The sequence below is a fragment of the Phocoena sinus genome, chromosome 2, assembly GCF_008692025.1.
Source record: "Phocoena sinus isolate mPhoSin1 chromosome 2, mPhoSin1.pri, whole genome shotgun sequence".
Lineage (NCBI taxonomy): Eukaryota > Metazoa > Chordata > Mammalia > Artiodactyla > Phocoenidae > Phocoena > Phocoena sinus.
Window position 1 is genome coordinate 101,599,660 of NC_045764.1, and position 15,299 is coordinate 101,614,958.

A 15,299-nucleotide genomic window follows, 5' to 3' on the forward strand; every position below is an offset into this window, starting at 1 on the left:
ACAAACTCTGCGGGTCTCTGACGCGTTTCTAAAGCCCGCAGCAAAGGGCCCGCCCCTTCCCCCTCCCGCCCTCTAGATTCCTGGAGGAGGAGACAAATCCCAACACAGAGTCGAGGCCACCTCGCTTCCGGCTCGCTACGTCGGAACTGAGGCGCACGTACGCTCTTCAAGGAGCTTTACATATCGATTGCTTATTGGCTACTAGCAAGCCCTCGTTCTCCTCGTTGGCTGATTCTGTCCCTCGCCGACGTTCCGCGGAGGATGTTCGCCGCGGCGAGTGAGAGGGTCACTGCACCTAAATTTCCGCTGCCGGTTCACCTCTGGCTCCATGGCGACCGCTAGAGGACCGGCGTATCTGCTGACATTAGGCAGATGGCGCCGCGGCCTCGGAATAGCTCCCCAGTCCCGAGTGAGTGCTTACTTTCCCTGCTGTCGAAGAGGCTCTGGGTCTCAGAAACAGCTCCGCTCCTAGGAGGACCGCTCTCCGCCGCCCCTCCTTTAGCCAGCGTCCGCAGCCATGCTTTCTGCCCCCCAATCAGCTTTTCTTTCCCGGCCTGCAGGCGCTCGCTGCCCTCGTGCCCGGCGTATCCCAGGTGGATAACAAGTCTGATTTCCTGGGAAGAGGGCCCATCGCCGGCACCCCCGGCATCCTGCAGCTGTTCGCGCGTGCGGCTGCCGCAAGTATTGGTTGACGCCGCGCAGTTACTGCTGCTGGGTGAGTAACGGGGGGAAATGGAGGCTCGAGAAGAAGCGGAAAGTGGGCCTGCGTGCAAGTGATTCCACTTTTCATCTTTGGTCCTTAGAGAGCTCGATGCCCAATATGGAGAAGCAGGTGCAAGCACTGACCAATTATCTCTGGAGTCGGCATTTACCTGTAGAGCCAGAGGAGTTGCAAAGACGGGCTGTCCATCTTGAGAAAAAATTTCTCTGGAAAAACGCAGGTAGGGCTTAGAATAAAGAGTAGGCCAAATTGAAAAAGCAGAGGGAAATGAAAAGCAAGAAATAATTTCGCAGCTCTTAAACAGATACCTGCAATTTCTTATGTGACTTTCTGGCGAGAGCAGTTATTACAATGATGCCTTACTAAGAGAAGACATTATTTCAGAGATTGCTCGTGGGGCTTGAGTAAAAGTCAGTGAGTGCTTCAGTATCCTGTCGAAACTTAGATCTTTGGCTTTGTCCTCCAAGTCCACTGGATTAAGACCATCTAAGTTTTCAAGTAAAATAAAGTTCATGTCCAGTACTAAAACCCACTACAGGGAAAGGAGAATCATTTATCAGGTTATTTTTATGGTTATGAGTTGTCTCTTATTAAGAGACCTGCCTTTTATTCATCTTGTATTCTCCGAACGTCTCATAGGATCTGGTTCATAGTAGGTGCTCGGTAGATGAGATAGTACTGAACAAAACACAATCATGAGACTTTAGTTTTTCAAGCCCCTTTCCTCCCTATAGGAGGATTGGAGACGTCACAATATTAAGTTTTGGGGAGGTGAAGAAATCCACAAATACTGTGTTTATCCTATCCTTTAAATTTTGTTACAACCTCCTTTTAATATAGAACAAACCTGTGGGGATAGAGTTGGTTGAGTTGAATAAACTGCTGTTAGAGAAGATATACTATCTGATACACTTTGGTGGTGGTGGTGGTCATTGTTATTCTTACCTGAAACTTTTCTCTAGGTTTGACTTCTTTCTTAAGCTTTGAGGCTTTTCCCAGGTGGGAATTGGGGATGAATGGGCAGGCAGTCTATTCAAATATTGGATCTGAGCCCTGTTCTTCCTAGGTCCTCACTTCCAGTCCTTGTTCTCACCCCAGACTCATGTCAGATGGAAAAACTTTGTGGAGAAGTGCTGCATGCTCTCCGTAGAACTACCTATCATTGGCAAGAGTTGAGGTAAGGGAGACTAGAAGGGCTGCAGAAGAAGGAGACTGGGGGAAGTACAGTTACACAATTTTGTGTTTGGAAAAAGTGACCTGGCTTGTAAGCCTCCCTAGGACTCTTCTGTGTTGAGAAGTGAAAGTGTTGAGCTGGAAGAGCCCTTTCCAAAGATTTCATTTCCTAAAGTCAGAGGGTAGCTAACGGGATAGAGGTTGTTTCCCAGTGTATGACTCTGGTTTTTTCTGGCAGCTACAATGAGGGACTGAGCCTGGTGTATATGGCAGCAAGACTGGATGGTGGCTTTGCAGCAGTCTCCAGGGCATTCATGAGGTGAAATTCGCTCAATTTCCTACCGTCAGTTTCCCGTATTCATAAAGTAGTCTTCTGGGGTAGGATACTTGGGATGTTGCATGTGCATTTTTTTTTTTTTTAGGAGGTTCTCTATCCTCTGAAAGGAATTTTTGACCCAAGAAAGGTTTAGAAGCACTGTTTTAAGAGCTTTCTATTCTATAAAGCATTTACATTGAATCTTAAAAGGCATTCATATCTCATTTTCTCTGTTGTGGTCCCCTAATTCATGTTTACCAAGCGTCTACTGTGGGGTGTTGTATATTTCTTTAGATCCAAGCTCGACTTCCAGACTTCCAGCCACAAACCTTGATGGACTTTGGCTCAGGTACTGGCTCTGTCACCTGGTGAGTCTCTTTCTCTTTCTCTGTCACTTCTAGTTCTAGAGAGCCATGCTTACACCACGTCAATATCAAGAGACTGGAGAACCAGAGGGAGAATAGGAAAGTTGGGGACTGGAATGTTTCTTCCCTCAGATTAGACAAGGCATGAGAAGGTATATGGATTAGGGCCAGAACATAAAGAAATGTCAAGTGAAAAAAAGATCCATGATTAGAAGGATAAAAAAGGAAAGGAATTTAGGGTGGAGGTTTTACATATCATCAAGATTTTTTTGTGCACAAATAATTTTTGAGTCTGCCTTTTTTTAAGGAGTTGTAAATGAAATAAGAAAATAACACTATTAGTTTTTCCAACTATTTTAACATAGCACTCTGTTTCTCCAGGGGTGGGTTGGGAACAGAGGGGTCTCTCGCAGGGGTGACTCTGTCATGAGAGCTGGCGATACATTTTTTGCCATTTTAGGGCTGCTCACAGTACTTGGGGCCAGAGCCTACAGGAATATATGTGTGTGGACAGCTCAGCAGCCATGTTGGAATTGGCAGAAAAGCTACTGAAAGGTGAGGACAAAGTATAAGGAAGGGCTTTTCCAGAGTTGAAGGAATTTAAAAAGCAAAGGAGGGCTTCCCTGGTGGCACAGTGGTTGAGCGTCCGCCTGCTGATGCAGGGACACAGGTTCCTGCTCTGATCCGGAAAGATCCCACGTGCCGCGGAACGGCTGGGCCCGTGAGCCATGGCCGCTGAGCCTGCGCGTCTGGAGTCTGTGCTCCGCAACGGGAGAGGCCACAACAGTGAGAGGCTCGCGTACCGCAAAATAAATAAATAAAAATTAAAAAAGCAAAGGAGTACAAGAGAGGGTCTTTTATTGGGGAGTAGAGGAGAGGGCTAAAAGTTAAAAATGAGTCTGATCTTCCAATGCGATAGTCCAGCAGAAGATGCTGGAGGCCTTTGTTGGACTGTGAATGGGTAGGACGAGAATAACAGGACCAGGTGACCCAATATTCTCCCGGCCCTTTTTTATAGTTGCTTACTCTATTGCATCTCACTCTCAGCTAGCGTTTCTCTTTGTTCTCGGGGCCATGTTTCTTATCGGAATGTCACTTCAGTTTACACCTGTACACTCATAGTTGCCACATCTCTACTTCTACAGGTGGTTCAGGATCTGGGATGCCTTATGTGCCAGGTGTCTTTTTCAGACAGTTTCTACCTGTATCACCCAAGGCAAGTGGCGATGTTTAAAGTATGCTAAATGTGGAGTATGCACATGGAAAACTGTGGCCTTGGCTTTGCAACCTAGCATTAAGTGTTAGAAAATAAAAGAAAGCAGAAGAAATTTAGTGGGATAGACCTTTGTTGTACTCTTAGAAGAGGGAGGTGTCAGGTCTGTCATGTTCCTTGTCCTGTGCACCAGGTACAATTTGATGTGGTGGTATCAGCCTTTTCTCTCAGTGAACTGCCCAGCAAGGCCAACCACACTGACGTAGTCCAAACCTTGTGGCGCAAGACAGGTCATTTTCTGGTGAGTAGAAACCCCTTTTTCCCTTCAAGTTTTAAAGCAGCTTCATGGGTTTCATGGCTTTCCTTCTCCCCATTGGAGCTTGTCTTCATTCTTGACCATTTTTCTCTTATATAGATCCCTTTGTCCCTCTTGTAGGGTCCCCATCCACATCTTATATATAATGCCCATTTCTTTAGGATCCCTATTCCATCTGGGAATGTTCTTACAGAGCTACTGACATTTATGTTTTCATGTAATTTGGGGCTTCTTCTTATCCGCTTTTGTAATCAGATATTGGTGGAGAATGGAACAAAAGCTGGGCACTCCCTTCTCATGGACGCCAGGGACCTGGTCCTTAACGTAAGGTTCTTTCTCCTTTTTTCACCTTACCCTCCATACCCTACCTATTCTCACCAGTTACTGGCACACCTGTGAAAACTGAAGGGACTCTGTCATACAATGGTGAGGATAATTCTCAAGATAGTAGGCATATGAAGTCATTATGAATATAGGGTAGTGGTTGGCAAACTTGGGCCTGTGGGTCAGATCCAGCCTGCCACCTGTTTTTATATGAGCCGTGTTTGTTTGTATGTCTGTGGCTGTATGTCTGTTGTCTATGGCTATTTTCACAGTACAAACAGCAGTTGAATAGTTAGGAAAGAAACAGATTTTGCCTACTCTCTGGGCCTTTAAGAAAAAACATGTTTGCCGACTCCTGATCCAGGGCATTTCTGAGCCGAGAACCTTATCTCTTTGGGACAGTATGAGCCAGTGTATAATCATAAATTTAATTGTTTTATTTAGAGTGGGATCTTTTTGAGAGTGGAGGTTGCTGACAAGGGAGAGCACCATACTATGTTCCAAGTTTCTGCCTTTCTCCTGCTGCAAAGAGAAAGTTCTTTGTCTGGAGTATTAAAGAAGCAGCCAGCTTAATTCAAAGAACATAGTTAATAATTACCAGAATTGAATGTTAGAGGAGTCCTCAATTTACTGAGTGCAGAGATTGAGTTATGAGAATAGACCCCTCAGGCCCAACCTAATTTTTTTGATTTCAGGGAAAAGAGAAGTCACCTTTGGACCCTCGACCTGGTTTTGTCTTTGCCCCGGTGAGTATTACTTCTCCCTTTCCCAGCACGCAAAGATCTGAACTCAGCTGTGGCCAGGAAAAGTAAGAGAGTAAAGCTAAGCCACCTCCACTACTTTGTGTCCCTATCCAGTTTCTTTCTTAGTGATTCCTCTGGCTTTCCTACCCTCTGCTCCTGTGCTTCCTTATCCCTAGCCCTTCTTGACTCTCACTCTTAGTTTTTCGGTTTTATGATCTGTTCTTTTGTCTTACGTCATGTCTTTTGTTTGTGTTCACAGTGTCCCCATGAACTTCCCTGTCCCCAGTTGACAGCCTCTAAGCCCCTGGCCTGTAGCTTTTCCCAGGCCTACCATCCCATCCCCTTCAGCTGGGTATGTACTCTGGGAATACTGTGGTAGGGAGAAAGTAGCCTGGGAGGGCACAATGAAAAAGACTCAGAGGTGGGAGGATTTGGAAAATTCAGAGAATAGCTTGGAGATTTTAGGCCCTGAATGTGCGTGACTTACAGAATATGAAAAGCGCTGTATGAATGGGGTTCAAAAATTTTTTTTCCCTTGTCTTTTACCTCTAAGCCATCTCTATATCCTTATCTTAGAACAAGAAGCCAAAGGAGGAAAAGTTCTCGATGGTAATCCTTGCCCGAGGGTCTCCGGAGGAGGCTAATCGCTGGCCCCGAATCACTCAGCCTGTTCTTAAACGGCCACGCCATGTGCATTGTCACCTGTGCTGTCCAGATGGGCATATGCAGCATGCTGTGATCACAGCCCGCAGACATGGCAGGTATAGAGGGTGTGACCAAAACTAGTGGAAGGTAGCAAGAACCTGCAGCCCACATTGACCCTCTGTTTTATATAGGGATTTGTATCGCTGTGCCCGTGTCAGCTCCTGGGGAGATCGTTTACCTGTGATCACGCCATCTGAGCTGCCTCCATCACCTGCTCAAGATCCCCCTGAGAGTTGACAAGGATGTGTAACGTGTTTTCTTCTATCATGACTGCCAAGGCTGAAGCTACCTGGTATCCAGGATGGGAGTGCTGGTACTTTTACAGCAAAGAGCTAGTTAAAATAGCCTCCATTATAGTAGGCCTTATTCTTTTAGCTCACTCGGCCATCCTTTCACAGATGCTTTTCTTTCTTGTTTAATTGCACTTTGCAAATGATTGCCTTCTAGCTAGAATTGTACTATGCACCTGGTGTTTACTCCTCCAAGGAAACACTCCCTAAGACTCCCTTCCCTTGTGAGCATTGTTCATTCCAGAAAGAAGGTCACCGTGCGATAATCTCAAGGACCACCAGAACCAGTCCGGAGAGGAGAGCACCTAACACGAGCTTTGAAATTTTCCAGAAGTGAAGAATGCAAGCTTGCATCTACCTGATCCGTATCTATGGCCCTATTTTCCACTTCCAAACTATAAGACCCCTTGCTGTTCTCTCTTAAGGGAGGATACAGTCTTTAGGGCATTAGCCTGCTGTGGCCTCCTTTGCCTGGCAAAGCAATAAAAACTACTCTTTTATACTTCACCGAAAACTCTGTCTCTGTGTCTCTGTTCAGCACTGGTGAACAGAGGCTGAGTTTCAGCAACAGTACCCCTATATAGCTGTGTTTGCTTAGGTTTTAATAAAAATTAAAAGTTTTCAAAGAATGGAAGTGGATCTTGTGATTCTTAAAAGGTGTAGAAGTCTGTTGTCATGGCCTATCCTATAATGAAGAGAATCCTCAGATTTTCAATGGCTCCCACACAAATCTCCAGCTCACCCTGTCCTGGAAGAATCCTGCTGCTTCCACCAGATTCCAGGACTTCCCACGGAGTCCTGGAGATAATCTGGAGTAGTGGGGGAGCCATCCCCAGCTCCCTGAGAACTGGCTCAACAGGTCTCGGGGTCGTTAGGCAGGCCACCTGAATAGGGGAATCAGCAGCTGCTTGGCTTCTGTTTTTTTCTCCCTCCTTTCCTTTCAACTTCTCAGCTCCCTCAGAGTTCATTTCATAAATTTCTCTCAAGAGTTGATTCCCCTCAGGGCTGAATCTATCTCCACCCTCATATATCCAGGCAGGAGCCTTCAGTTTTCCCTTAGGCCTTGCTGTTTCAGAGCTAGAACGACTTTCTTTATCCTAAAACTCTCAGTCCCTCTCCTATAATTTATATCAGGAAACAGGCATAGTCAAAAGTTATAACCGTATTGATGTTGTAATACTAGAAATCTTCCTTCTAGACATTTCCATGCCTGGAGCTATTTTTCTGGGGTTACAGGAGAGGGGAGTCCCCCTCCTCTGCTAGTTCCCACAGAGTGCTGGCAGCTCCACTTCCCAGGCCCTCCTCACCCCAAGTGGCCCCAAATCCCCTCTGAAAGGGTACAGTTCAGGTATCAGCATAGCAAGCTATAAGACTTGAGGTGGGGTAGAGAGGGTATGGACGGCTTAGATCAAATGTCCTGAGTGAAGCAGGACCAGATTGTCCCCAACACAAAACAGCCTTATTCTTTTAGCTCACTCGGCCATCCTTTCACAGATGCTTTTCTTTCTTGTTTAATTGCACTTTGCAAATGATTGCCTTCTAGCTAGAATTGTACTATGCACCTGGTGTTTACTCCTCCAAGGAAACACCCTAAGACTCCCTTCCCTTGTGAGCATTGTTCATTCCAGAAAGAAGGTCTGCGATAATGTCAAGGACCACCAGAACCAGTCCGGAGAGGAGAGCACCTAACACGAGCTTTGAAATTTTCCAGAAGTGAAGAATGCAAGCTTGCATCTACCTGATCCGTATCTATGGCCCTATTTTCCACTTCCAAACTATAAGACCCCTTGCTGTTCTCTCTTAAGGGAGGATACAGTCTTTAGGGCATTAGCCTGCTGTGGCCTCCTTTGCCTGGCAAAGCAATAAAAGCTACTCTTTTATACTTCACCGAAAACTCTGTCTCTGTGTCTCTGTTCAGCACTGGTGAACAGAGGCTGAGTTTCAGCAACAGTACCCCCAGATAGCTGTGTTTGCTTAGGTTTTAATAAAAATTAAAAGTTTTCAAAGAATGGAAGTGGATCTTGTGATTCTTAAAAGGTGTAGAAGTCTGTTGTCATGGCCTATCCTATAATGAAGAGAATCCTCAGATTTTCAATGGCTCCCACACAAATCTCCAGCTCACCCTGTCCTGGAAGAATCCTACTGCTTCCACCAGATTCCAGGACTTCCCACGGAGTCCTGGAGATAATCTGGAGTAGTGGGGGAAGCCATCCCCAGCTCCCTGAGAACTGGCTCAACAGGTCTCAGGGTTCTTAGGCAGGCCACCTGAATAGGGGAATCAGCAGCTGCTTGGCTTCTGTTTTTTTCTCCCTCCTTTCAACTTTCTCAGCTCCCTCAGAGTTCACTTCATAAATTTCTCTCAAGAGTTGATTCCCCTCAGGGCTGAATCTATCTCCACCCTCATATATCCAGGCAGGAGCCTTCAGTTTTCCCTTAGGCCTTGCTGTTTCAGAGCTAGAGCAACTTTCTTTGTCCTAAAACTCTCAGTCCCTCTCCTATAATTTATATCAGGAAACAGGCATAGTCAAAAGTTACAACCGTATTGATGTTGTAATACTAGAAATCTTCCTTCTAGACATTTCCATGCCTGGAGCTATTTTTCTGGGGTTACAGGAGAGAGGAGTCCCCCTCCTCTGCTAGTTCCCACAGAGTGCTGGCAGCTCCACTTCCCAGGCCCTCCTTCTCACCCCAAGTGGCCCCAAATCCCCTCTGAAAGGGTGCAGTTCAGGTATCAGCATAGCAAGCTATAAGACTTGAGGTGGGGTAGAGAGGGTATGGACGGCTTAGATCAAATGTCCTGAGTGAGGCAGGACCAGATTGTCCCCAACACAAAACAGCCGGGGAGAGCTACCAGAGACTCCCTTTTTGGATTAGAACAGCCCCAGATGAGAACTAAGACTCCACAGCCCTTGGGTTAGAGCATTCAAAAGGAGGAGAAGACACAGCACCAGGCTGTGCCTGGCAGGGAGTCCAGAGTTTCTGATTTCTAAATTCAGGAAGGCGTCAGCCAGGGGAGGGGCCTCCATGTAGGGGAAGGGCGGGAAGCTGGGGCTGGGCAAGTTTTCTATGCAAGGCTGCGCAAGAAGAGGCCACACAGACCAGAAAGAAGACCAATAGCCTTCTGAAAACTGAGAAGAGTGGAGGCTCCAGCTTTGACCACCTGAGACACCACTCCTGCGCGAAGATGTCACTCCCCTTTGTTATCCTGAGGCCTCTACTTACCCTGTACCAAAGGATGGAGCCACTACTAGGAGTAAAAGTTGGCTGCCTGTTTTCCCTGCTGGTTCTCACTCTGGTCTGTGGCCTTTTCCACCATCCTGCTTCAAATGGTTTCCAGACTGACACAGTACAGCCCGACCATGTCTTTGTCCCCATAACCTAAGTCTGACTCAGCCTTGTCACCCTATCCTGATCTTGCTCTGATTCTCTCATCATCCCCAAGCTTGGGACATGGGGTGCTGCCTGTGGCTCTTTAGTCATTGTGTCTGTCTCCTCTTTGCCAGCTGGATTGTAACTCCTGCTGTTTATTAGGTCGTCACCGCCGGGTCCTCAGCCTCCTGAGCTGCACTTCTGCTGGCATTTTCCTGGGAGCGGGGTTCATGCACATGACTGCTGAAGCCTTGGAGGGAATTGAATCAGAGATCCAGAAGTTGGTGATACAGGTGAGCAGCAGAGTTGCTGAGCTGCAGGGCTGTGAGGCCAGAATGCTGAACAGAACCAGGGAAAGTAATGAAGCCAAGGACACAGGAGGAACAACAGGGAAGATGACAGCTCTTGCGCGGAATGATGGAAACAGGTCAGATTGGCCTTTAAGGAAAGTGATGGAGCCGAAGGCACAGGACAGGAAGCTGAGCTGCTCTTTCCCTTGTCTAATTTGTGCTTTTTTTTCTCCCTAGAACAGCACAAACAGTGAGGGGAATTCTGATGACGCTGATTCAGCTTTTGTAAGTGTCTCCCACCAGCCCCTACCTGGAGAGTAAGGAGAACCAGAGATGCCTTTAATACCCAGACCTTTTTGAGAGGATTTATGTGTGGAATTCCAGGAATTCCTTCTGCTCCTCAGCTGCGGCCATTATGGGAGAAAAGAGGAGCCACCCAATCCTTTTGGGCTTATGAAACCCCAGAAAGAACTCTTGTTTAGCCTTCCATTCTTTCTCTGGACCCTTTGACATGCTTCATATCATTTCCCCATATTTTTAAACCTATTGAATATTATTTCCCTTAGTCCCTCTGGTATTCTTGTTGTCGAATGTCCGTGTCTACTCTTGGCTTCATTTCCCTTTTTTTCGTTCTATTACCACACTTCCCATTCTCTTCAGTCTCCCAATCCCATGTCCATCCAATGCAATTTCTTCCCTTCCTTTCCCATCTCACAACCCCTCTTTCTGTTCCTAGATGGAGTATCCCTATGGAGAGCTCATCATCTCCCTGGGCTTCTTCTTTGTCTTCCTTTTGGAGTCACTGGCCTTGCAGTGCTGTCCTGGGGCTGCTGGAAGATCAAAAGTGCAGGAGCAAGAATGGGGTATGGCCTAATGTCCTTGAACCCCATAGCCACGGACCTCTACCCTCACCATCACGAGGTCCCCTGCGAGTCCTCGTCCTCTTGCTTTCACTCTCCTTTCACTCCGTGTTTGAAGGTCTAGCTGTGGGACTGCAGCCAACGATCGCAGCTACCGTGCAGCTCTGTCTTGCCATCCTGGCTCACAAGGGGCTCGTAGTGTTTGGTGTAGGACTGCGGCTGGTGCAGGTAGGCACTGGATCACGTTGGGCCATGCTCTCCATACTGTCGTTAGCTCTCATGTCCCCCCTGGGCCTAGCCCTAGGGCTGGCTGTGCCTCAGGGAGTCTCTGAAGGGGGGCAAGGCTTGGCCCAGGCTGTGTTAGAAGGCATGGCAGCTGGCACCTTCCTGTATGTCACCTTCCTGGAAATTCTGCCCCGGGAGCTTGCAGGTCCTGAAGCCCCTCTGGCCAAGTGGGGCTGTGTAGCTGCAGGTTTTGCTTTCATGGCCTTTATTGCCTTGTGGGCCTGAGAGATTCCTGACTTTTCTGATGGATCTAAGATGACCTCCCTACCCCAAGAGATGCCTCCCAAATGACCTTAGCCCTCTGACATTTCTTCACTGAGACAAAGTGATATTCCACTAGGCATCATTCCGTAACCTGGACCCCAGCTTTTCGCTATGCGAGATGCCATTTCTCATGCAGGACTGAGAAAAGGATGTTTCAGTTGAGTGCCTATAAATTGGAGGACTGATATAAAGACCGTCACTCCAGATTTGACTCTTGACCGTTTATCCTACTGTGTGTAAATAAAATGTGCATTTTATCCTTCCCCTTCAGCCATGCTATACTTCATTTCTCCGGGTTGCCTAGGAGGTACCTGGTACAGGAGGTGGTGGAGTGGAGAGCGGGAAGGGTGAGTGTGGGATGCAGTCTTCTTTTCTGGAATTGGGCCCCCAGCCATTCTGTCAGTTGCAGGCCATGCCTCTCGAGACATGGGAGCGTTGCTGAAATTCCAACGACTTACTACCACCTTATGTACAGGTGTTGAGAAACTGAGCCAGAGTTCCCAGCATTTAGAGAGAAGAGGTTAAAAAACAGAAACCACAGGGATCTAGATTTTTTTCCTATGCTAACCACACCCACCCCACTCCCAGTCTCCCACAAAGTGTCCAACAGACTCTTAAGATAAGGCTAAATGGAGCCTATTTCCATCTGGTTCCTACATTTCATGCTGAGCCCTGTGTGGCTTCAGGGCCACTCTTGCTCTTCTTTGCGTCTCTGTCTCCCTCCAGCTGCCTTGTGCTGAGGGATTAAGAAGCAGTGTGTTTGGAGAGGGAGAAAGGCAGCAGAGAAATGCCTGGGTTGATCACTTGGCTCTGCCACGACTTAGCGCTTTTCCTTCTGCATGCCTGACCTGCCGCTAGGGCTCCAGCCCCTCCCTGCTGGACAGTTTGCCTTTCAGTTGAGTAACTCCTACAATGTGTTGCTTCTCTTAAAAGCTGCTAAGGACATATACATTATGTGCAACTGAGGAGGAGCAGGGTGGCTGTTGCCCAGCCCCTGACCCACGAGATGGAGGAATATATCAGACTTAGTGGAGAAATTGGGAAAGAGAAGGTGTGCCCTGTGGGTTCAACAGCTTACCACTTTGCCCCTTCTTATATTTTCGGTGTGGAAGCCCAAGTGGCCTTAACATGGACAAGGTCTCCTGAGTTTCATTCTTGTCTCAGTCTGTCCTCTGTCCATCCCATTCCCCTCGCCATAAATTAAGATACACAAACCTCCTCAGCAGCCCAGCGTACACACACAGGGATCAGTGAGAAGGCAAGCTTCAGGCAAAGCTAAATAAAAATGTCTGACATGGGAAATAATTTCCCGGAAGCACCATCCTATTCCGTTTTCCCTTCAGTATTAAATGCTCTCACATGGAATGCACTCACAGGTAGTAATAATAGAATTTCTACATTGAGCACCTGGCACTGCGCTATTGCTTTCCCATACATTATCTCCCCTTCCCCACCCTGCCAGGTAGATCTTATCCCTGTTAAGTATAGGGGAGTGCATTTAGAAAAGTGAAATGACTTGATAGCTAGCTGGGGTTCAAAGCCGTGTTTCTGTGATTCTAAGAAAAGCTCAAGATGTAGATTCTCTTCTTCCTTACCTTTCCCTCCCCATCTTCTTCGTTAGGGTCTCATAAGAAAGCAAAGAACACATTGGATAAGTGAGGCAAGTTTAATAAAGGGAGTATATAGAAAGGTGTGGGCAGGGTTTAGACAGAGCAACAAGGGATGGTGTAATTCCCTGGGGCTGAATAATAATGCTGTTACCTAGGCTGAACAGAGGGAGCAGTTACCAGAAACTAGAGGGCCATCCAGTAAGAGGTGTGGCCTTGGTGCAGGGATGCAAGCAACCTGCAGGGACTTGACCAGGAGGAAGCCAGAGGAATACCCTCACTCTCCTTCTACTCTCTGACCTACTGCCAACATCTCCTGTTGGCCATACCCAAACCAAGAATGAAAGAAGCCAAACCAAAGAAGCCAAGGACGAAAATGTCTGTTGGTGCACTGCAGACAGGTTAGCCTTATGAGGTACAGATCCTAAAGAAGTCTGGGGAGGCAAACAGAAGATGTCCCACACACCATCGATTCTCTGCTGCTTTCAACTCCAGTGATCTTGCCCAGACTTTGGAAGGAGAAATTGGAAGGGACATGATTATATGGAAGTTAGAGAGCTATTTCTGGTACAGAGGATTTGTATGACTATAGAGAGGAGGCTTGAGGAGAAGCACATTAGATTCCGAGGCTCGGGCTTCCCTGGTGGCGCAGTGGTTGAGAGTCCGCCTGCCGATGCAGGGGACACGGGTTCGTGCCCTGGTCCGGGAGGATCCCACATGCTGCGGAGCGGCTGGGCCCGTGAGCCATGGCCGCTGAGCCTGCGCGTCCCGAGCCTGTGCTCCGCAACGGGAGAGGCCACAACAGTGAGAGGCCCGCATACCACAAAAGAAAAAAAAAATTCCGAGGCTCTTCACATGTTTCTGGGTCACTGATGCTATCAGCATTTGAGGTCAGTGAGCAGAGGCTGGAGATTTCAAGCATGGATGGGTCATGCATTTTTTTGCCCCCTCCCATCCCAGGGGCCTGTAGATTCCCCTGTAGCCTCTGCTTTCAGCCATCCTTCCAATGACCATTTCCTTTTCCTTTCCCAAGATCCTTACCAACCAGGACTGGAACCATCTTTAGTTTGAACCATATTGTATCGAGAGCTAGAATAGAGCTAGGGAATGCTGCAGAGAGAGAACATCAGGATCAGAAAAAGGAACAATCTTGATCATTTTCAAAAGCTCTGAATCTCCAGCAAGGAGCCAGAGAGGGCTCTAAGGGAGCGGAAGATGAACGTGATTTCTGAATGAGCTGGAAATGAGGAAGAATGGAATAAGAACAGGCATGAGAACCATAGGACAGGAGGGACAGCTGAGTCAGCTAGGGCATGGTGACTAGAAGCCAGATTCAGGAGTGAACCTTGATTGTCTCAGCCTTGAGAGATAGGTTGTAACTGAAGAAAATTAGAATCATGAGAGTTGAAAGATAAAAATAGGAGCGAAGATATACAGGTTAGGAAAGCAGATAAGAGGGGAAGCTAGTTGGAATAGTCACAAGAGAGTTTATGTGAATCAGTTTTCAAGTCTTCTCAACTCCTGTGTCCCTTCCCCACCCCTCGTTCTCCTCCCCATCTATTTTTTTTATATTTAAACAGAAGCAAAAACAAAAGAATGAGACCTCCAATTGCCCTCCCACTTTGAGCCAGCTTTCCATTTCTGCACCAATAAATGATTTTCTGAAGCAACCGCCTGGAGCTTTCCACCTTTCCTTTGCTTACAAGTTGAGGATTGGGTTTGGATATTGCAGTTGTAAGATAAGAATTTGTGAAGAAAGGGAGACGGGGAACAGCATCAAAGGGAAACCAGAGTTTCGTGAATACCCCAGAGCCAGGCGGGAGGCCAGTTAGAGGACACAACGTCAACAAGATACAGCCAGGAAGATCCCACATGCCGTGGAGCAACTAAGCCCGTGAGCCACAACAACTGAGCCTGCACGTCTGAAGCCTGTGCTCCTCAACAAGAGAGGCCGCGACAGTGAGAGGGCCGCGCATGGTGATGAAGAGTGGCCCCCGCTTGCCACAACTAAAGAAAGCCCTCGCACAGAAACGAAGACCCAACACAGCCAAAAATAAATAAATAAATAAAATTTAAAAAAAAAAAAAAAAAAGATACAGCCAGGAACAAAAACCAAAGAGCTCCAGACTGATTCTTAGGGGACAATTCATGCCACTTCACCCTCCCCCGAACGACAGCTTTCCAGTGTCTTGTCTCCCTCACCAGAGGAAGCGGTCCCTGGCTCTGGGTGACAGGGTACAAGAAACAGCTGCCAGATTTGGAGCGGGCTGGCGTGTGTGAGGGTGCCGATCGGCCACATGCCCTCACGTTCCCCCCGCTGACCTGAGGAAGCGCCATGGTTCCTAGCAAAGGTGAAGCCAAAGGGGTGCAGGCAGGGGTAATACCCACCCCCAGTCTGTGGGGGTGCTTAAGGACTAAATCTAAAGACGCCAGTTGTCAATGCTTTCCTTTTTATTTC

The 15,299-nt window shown here is 47.5% G+C and overlaps 2 protein-coding genes across 2 annotated transcripts; both read left to right on the top strand.

Annotated features, from left to right (window-relative positions):
* Window positions 1-319: 319 nt before the first annotated feature.
* METTL17 (methyltransferase like 17) lies at window positions 320-6,797 on the top strand. The gene is given in 15 exon segments (XM_032624155.1): window positions 320-409; window positions 561-659; window positions 661-715; window positions 804-941; window positions 1,820-1,898; window positions 2,133-2,259; window positions 2,505-2,578; window positions 3,036-3,130; window positions 3,721-3,791; window positions 3,982-4,089; window positions 4,360-4,428; window positions 5,124-5,174; window positions 5,431-5,523; window positions 5,748-5,932; window positions 6,008-6,797. Coding segments are annotated over 15 exon segments (1,431 nt in total). The 5' UTR covers window positions 320-328; the 3' UTR covers window positions 6,114-6,797.
* Window positions 6,798-9,316: 2,519 nt separating this feature from the next.
* On the top strand, window positions 9,317-11,195 carry SLC39A2 (solute carrier family 39 member 2). The gene is given in 5 exon segments (XM_032624154.1): window positions 9,317-9,495; window positions 9,698-9,828; window positions 10,063-10,110; window positions 10,562-10,696; window positions 10,698-11,195. Coding segments are annotated over 5 exon segments (957 nt in total). The 5' UTR covers window positions 9,317-9,350.
* The last annotated feature ends 4,104 nt before the right edge of the window (window positions 11,196-15,299 follow it).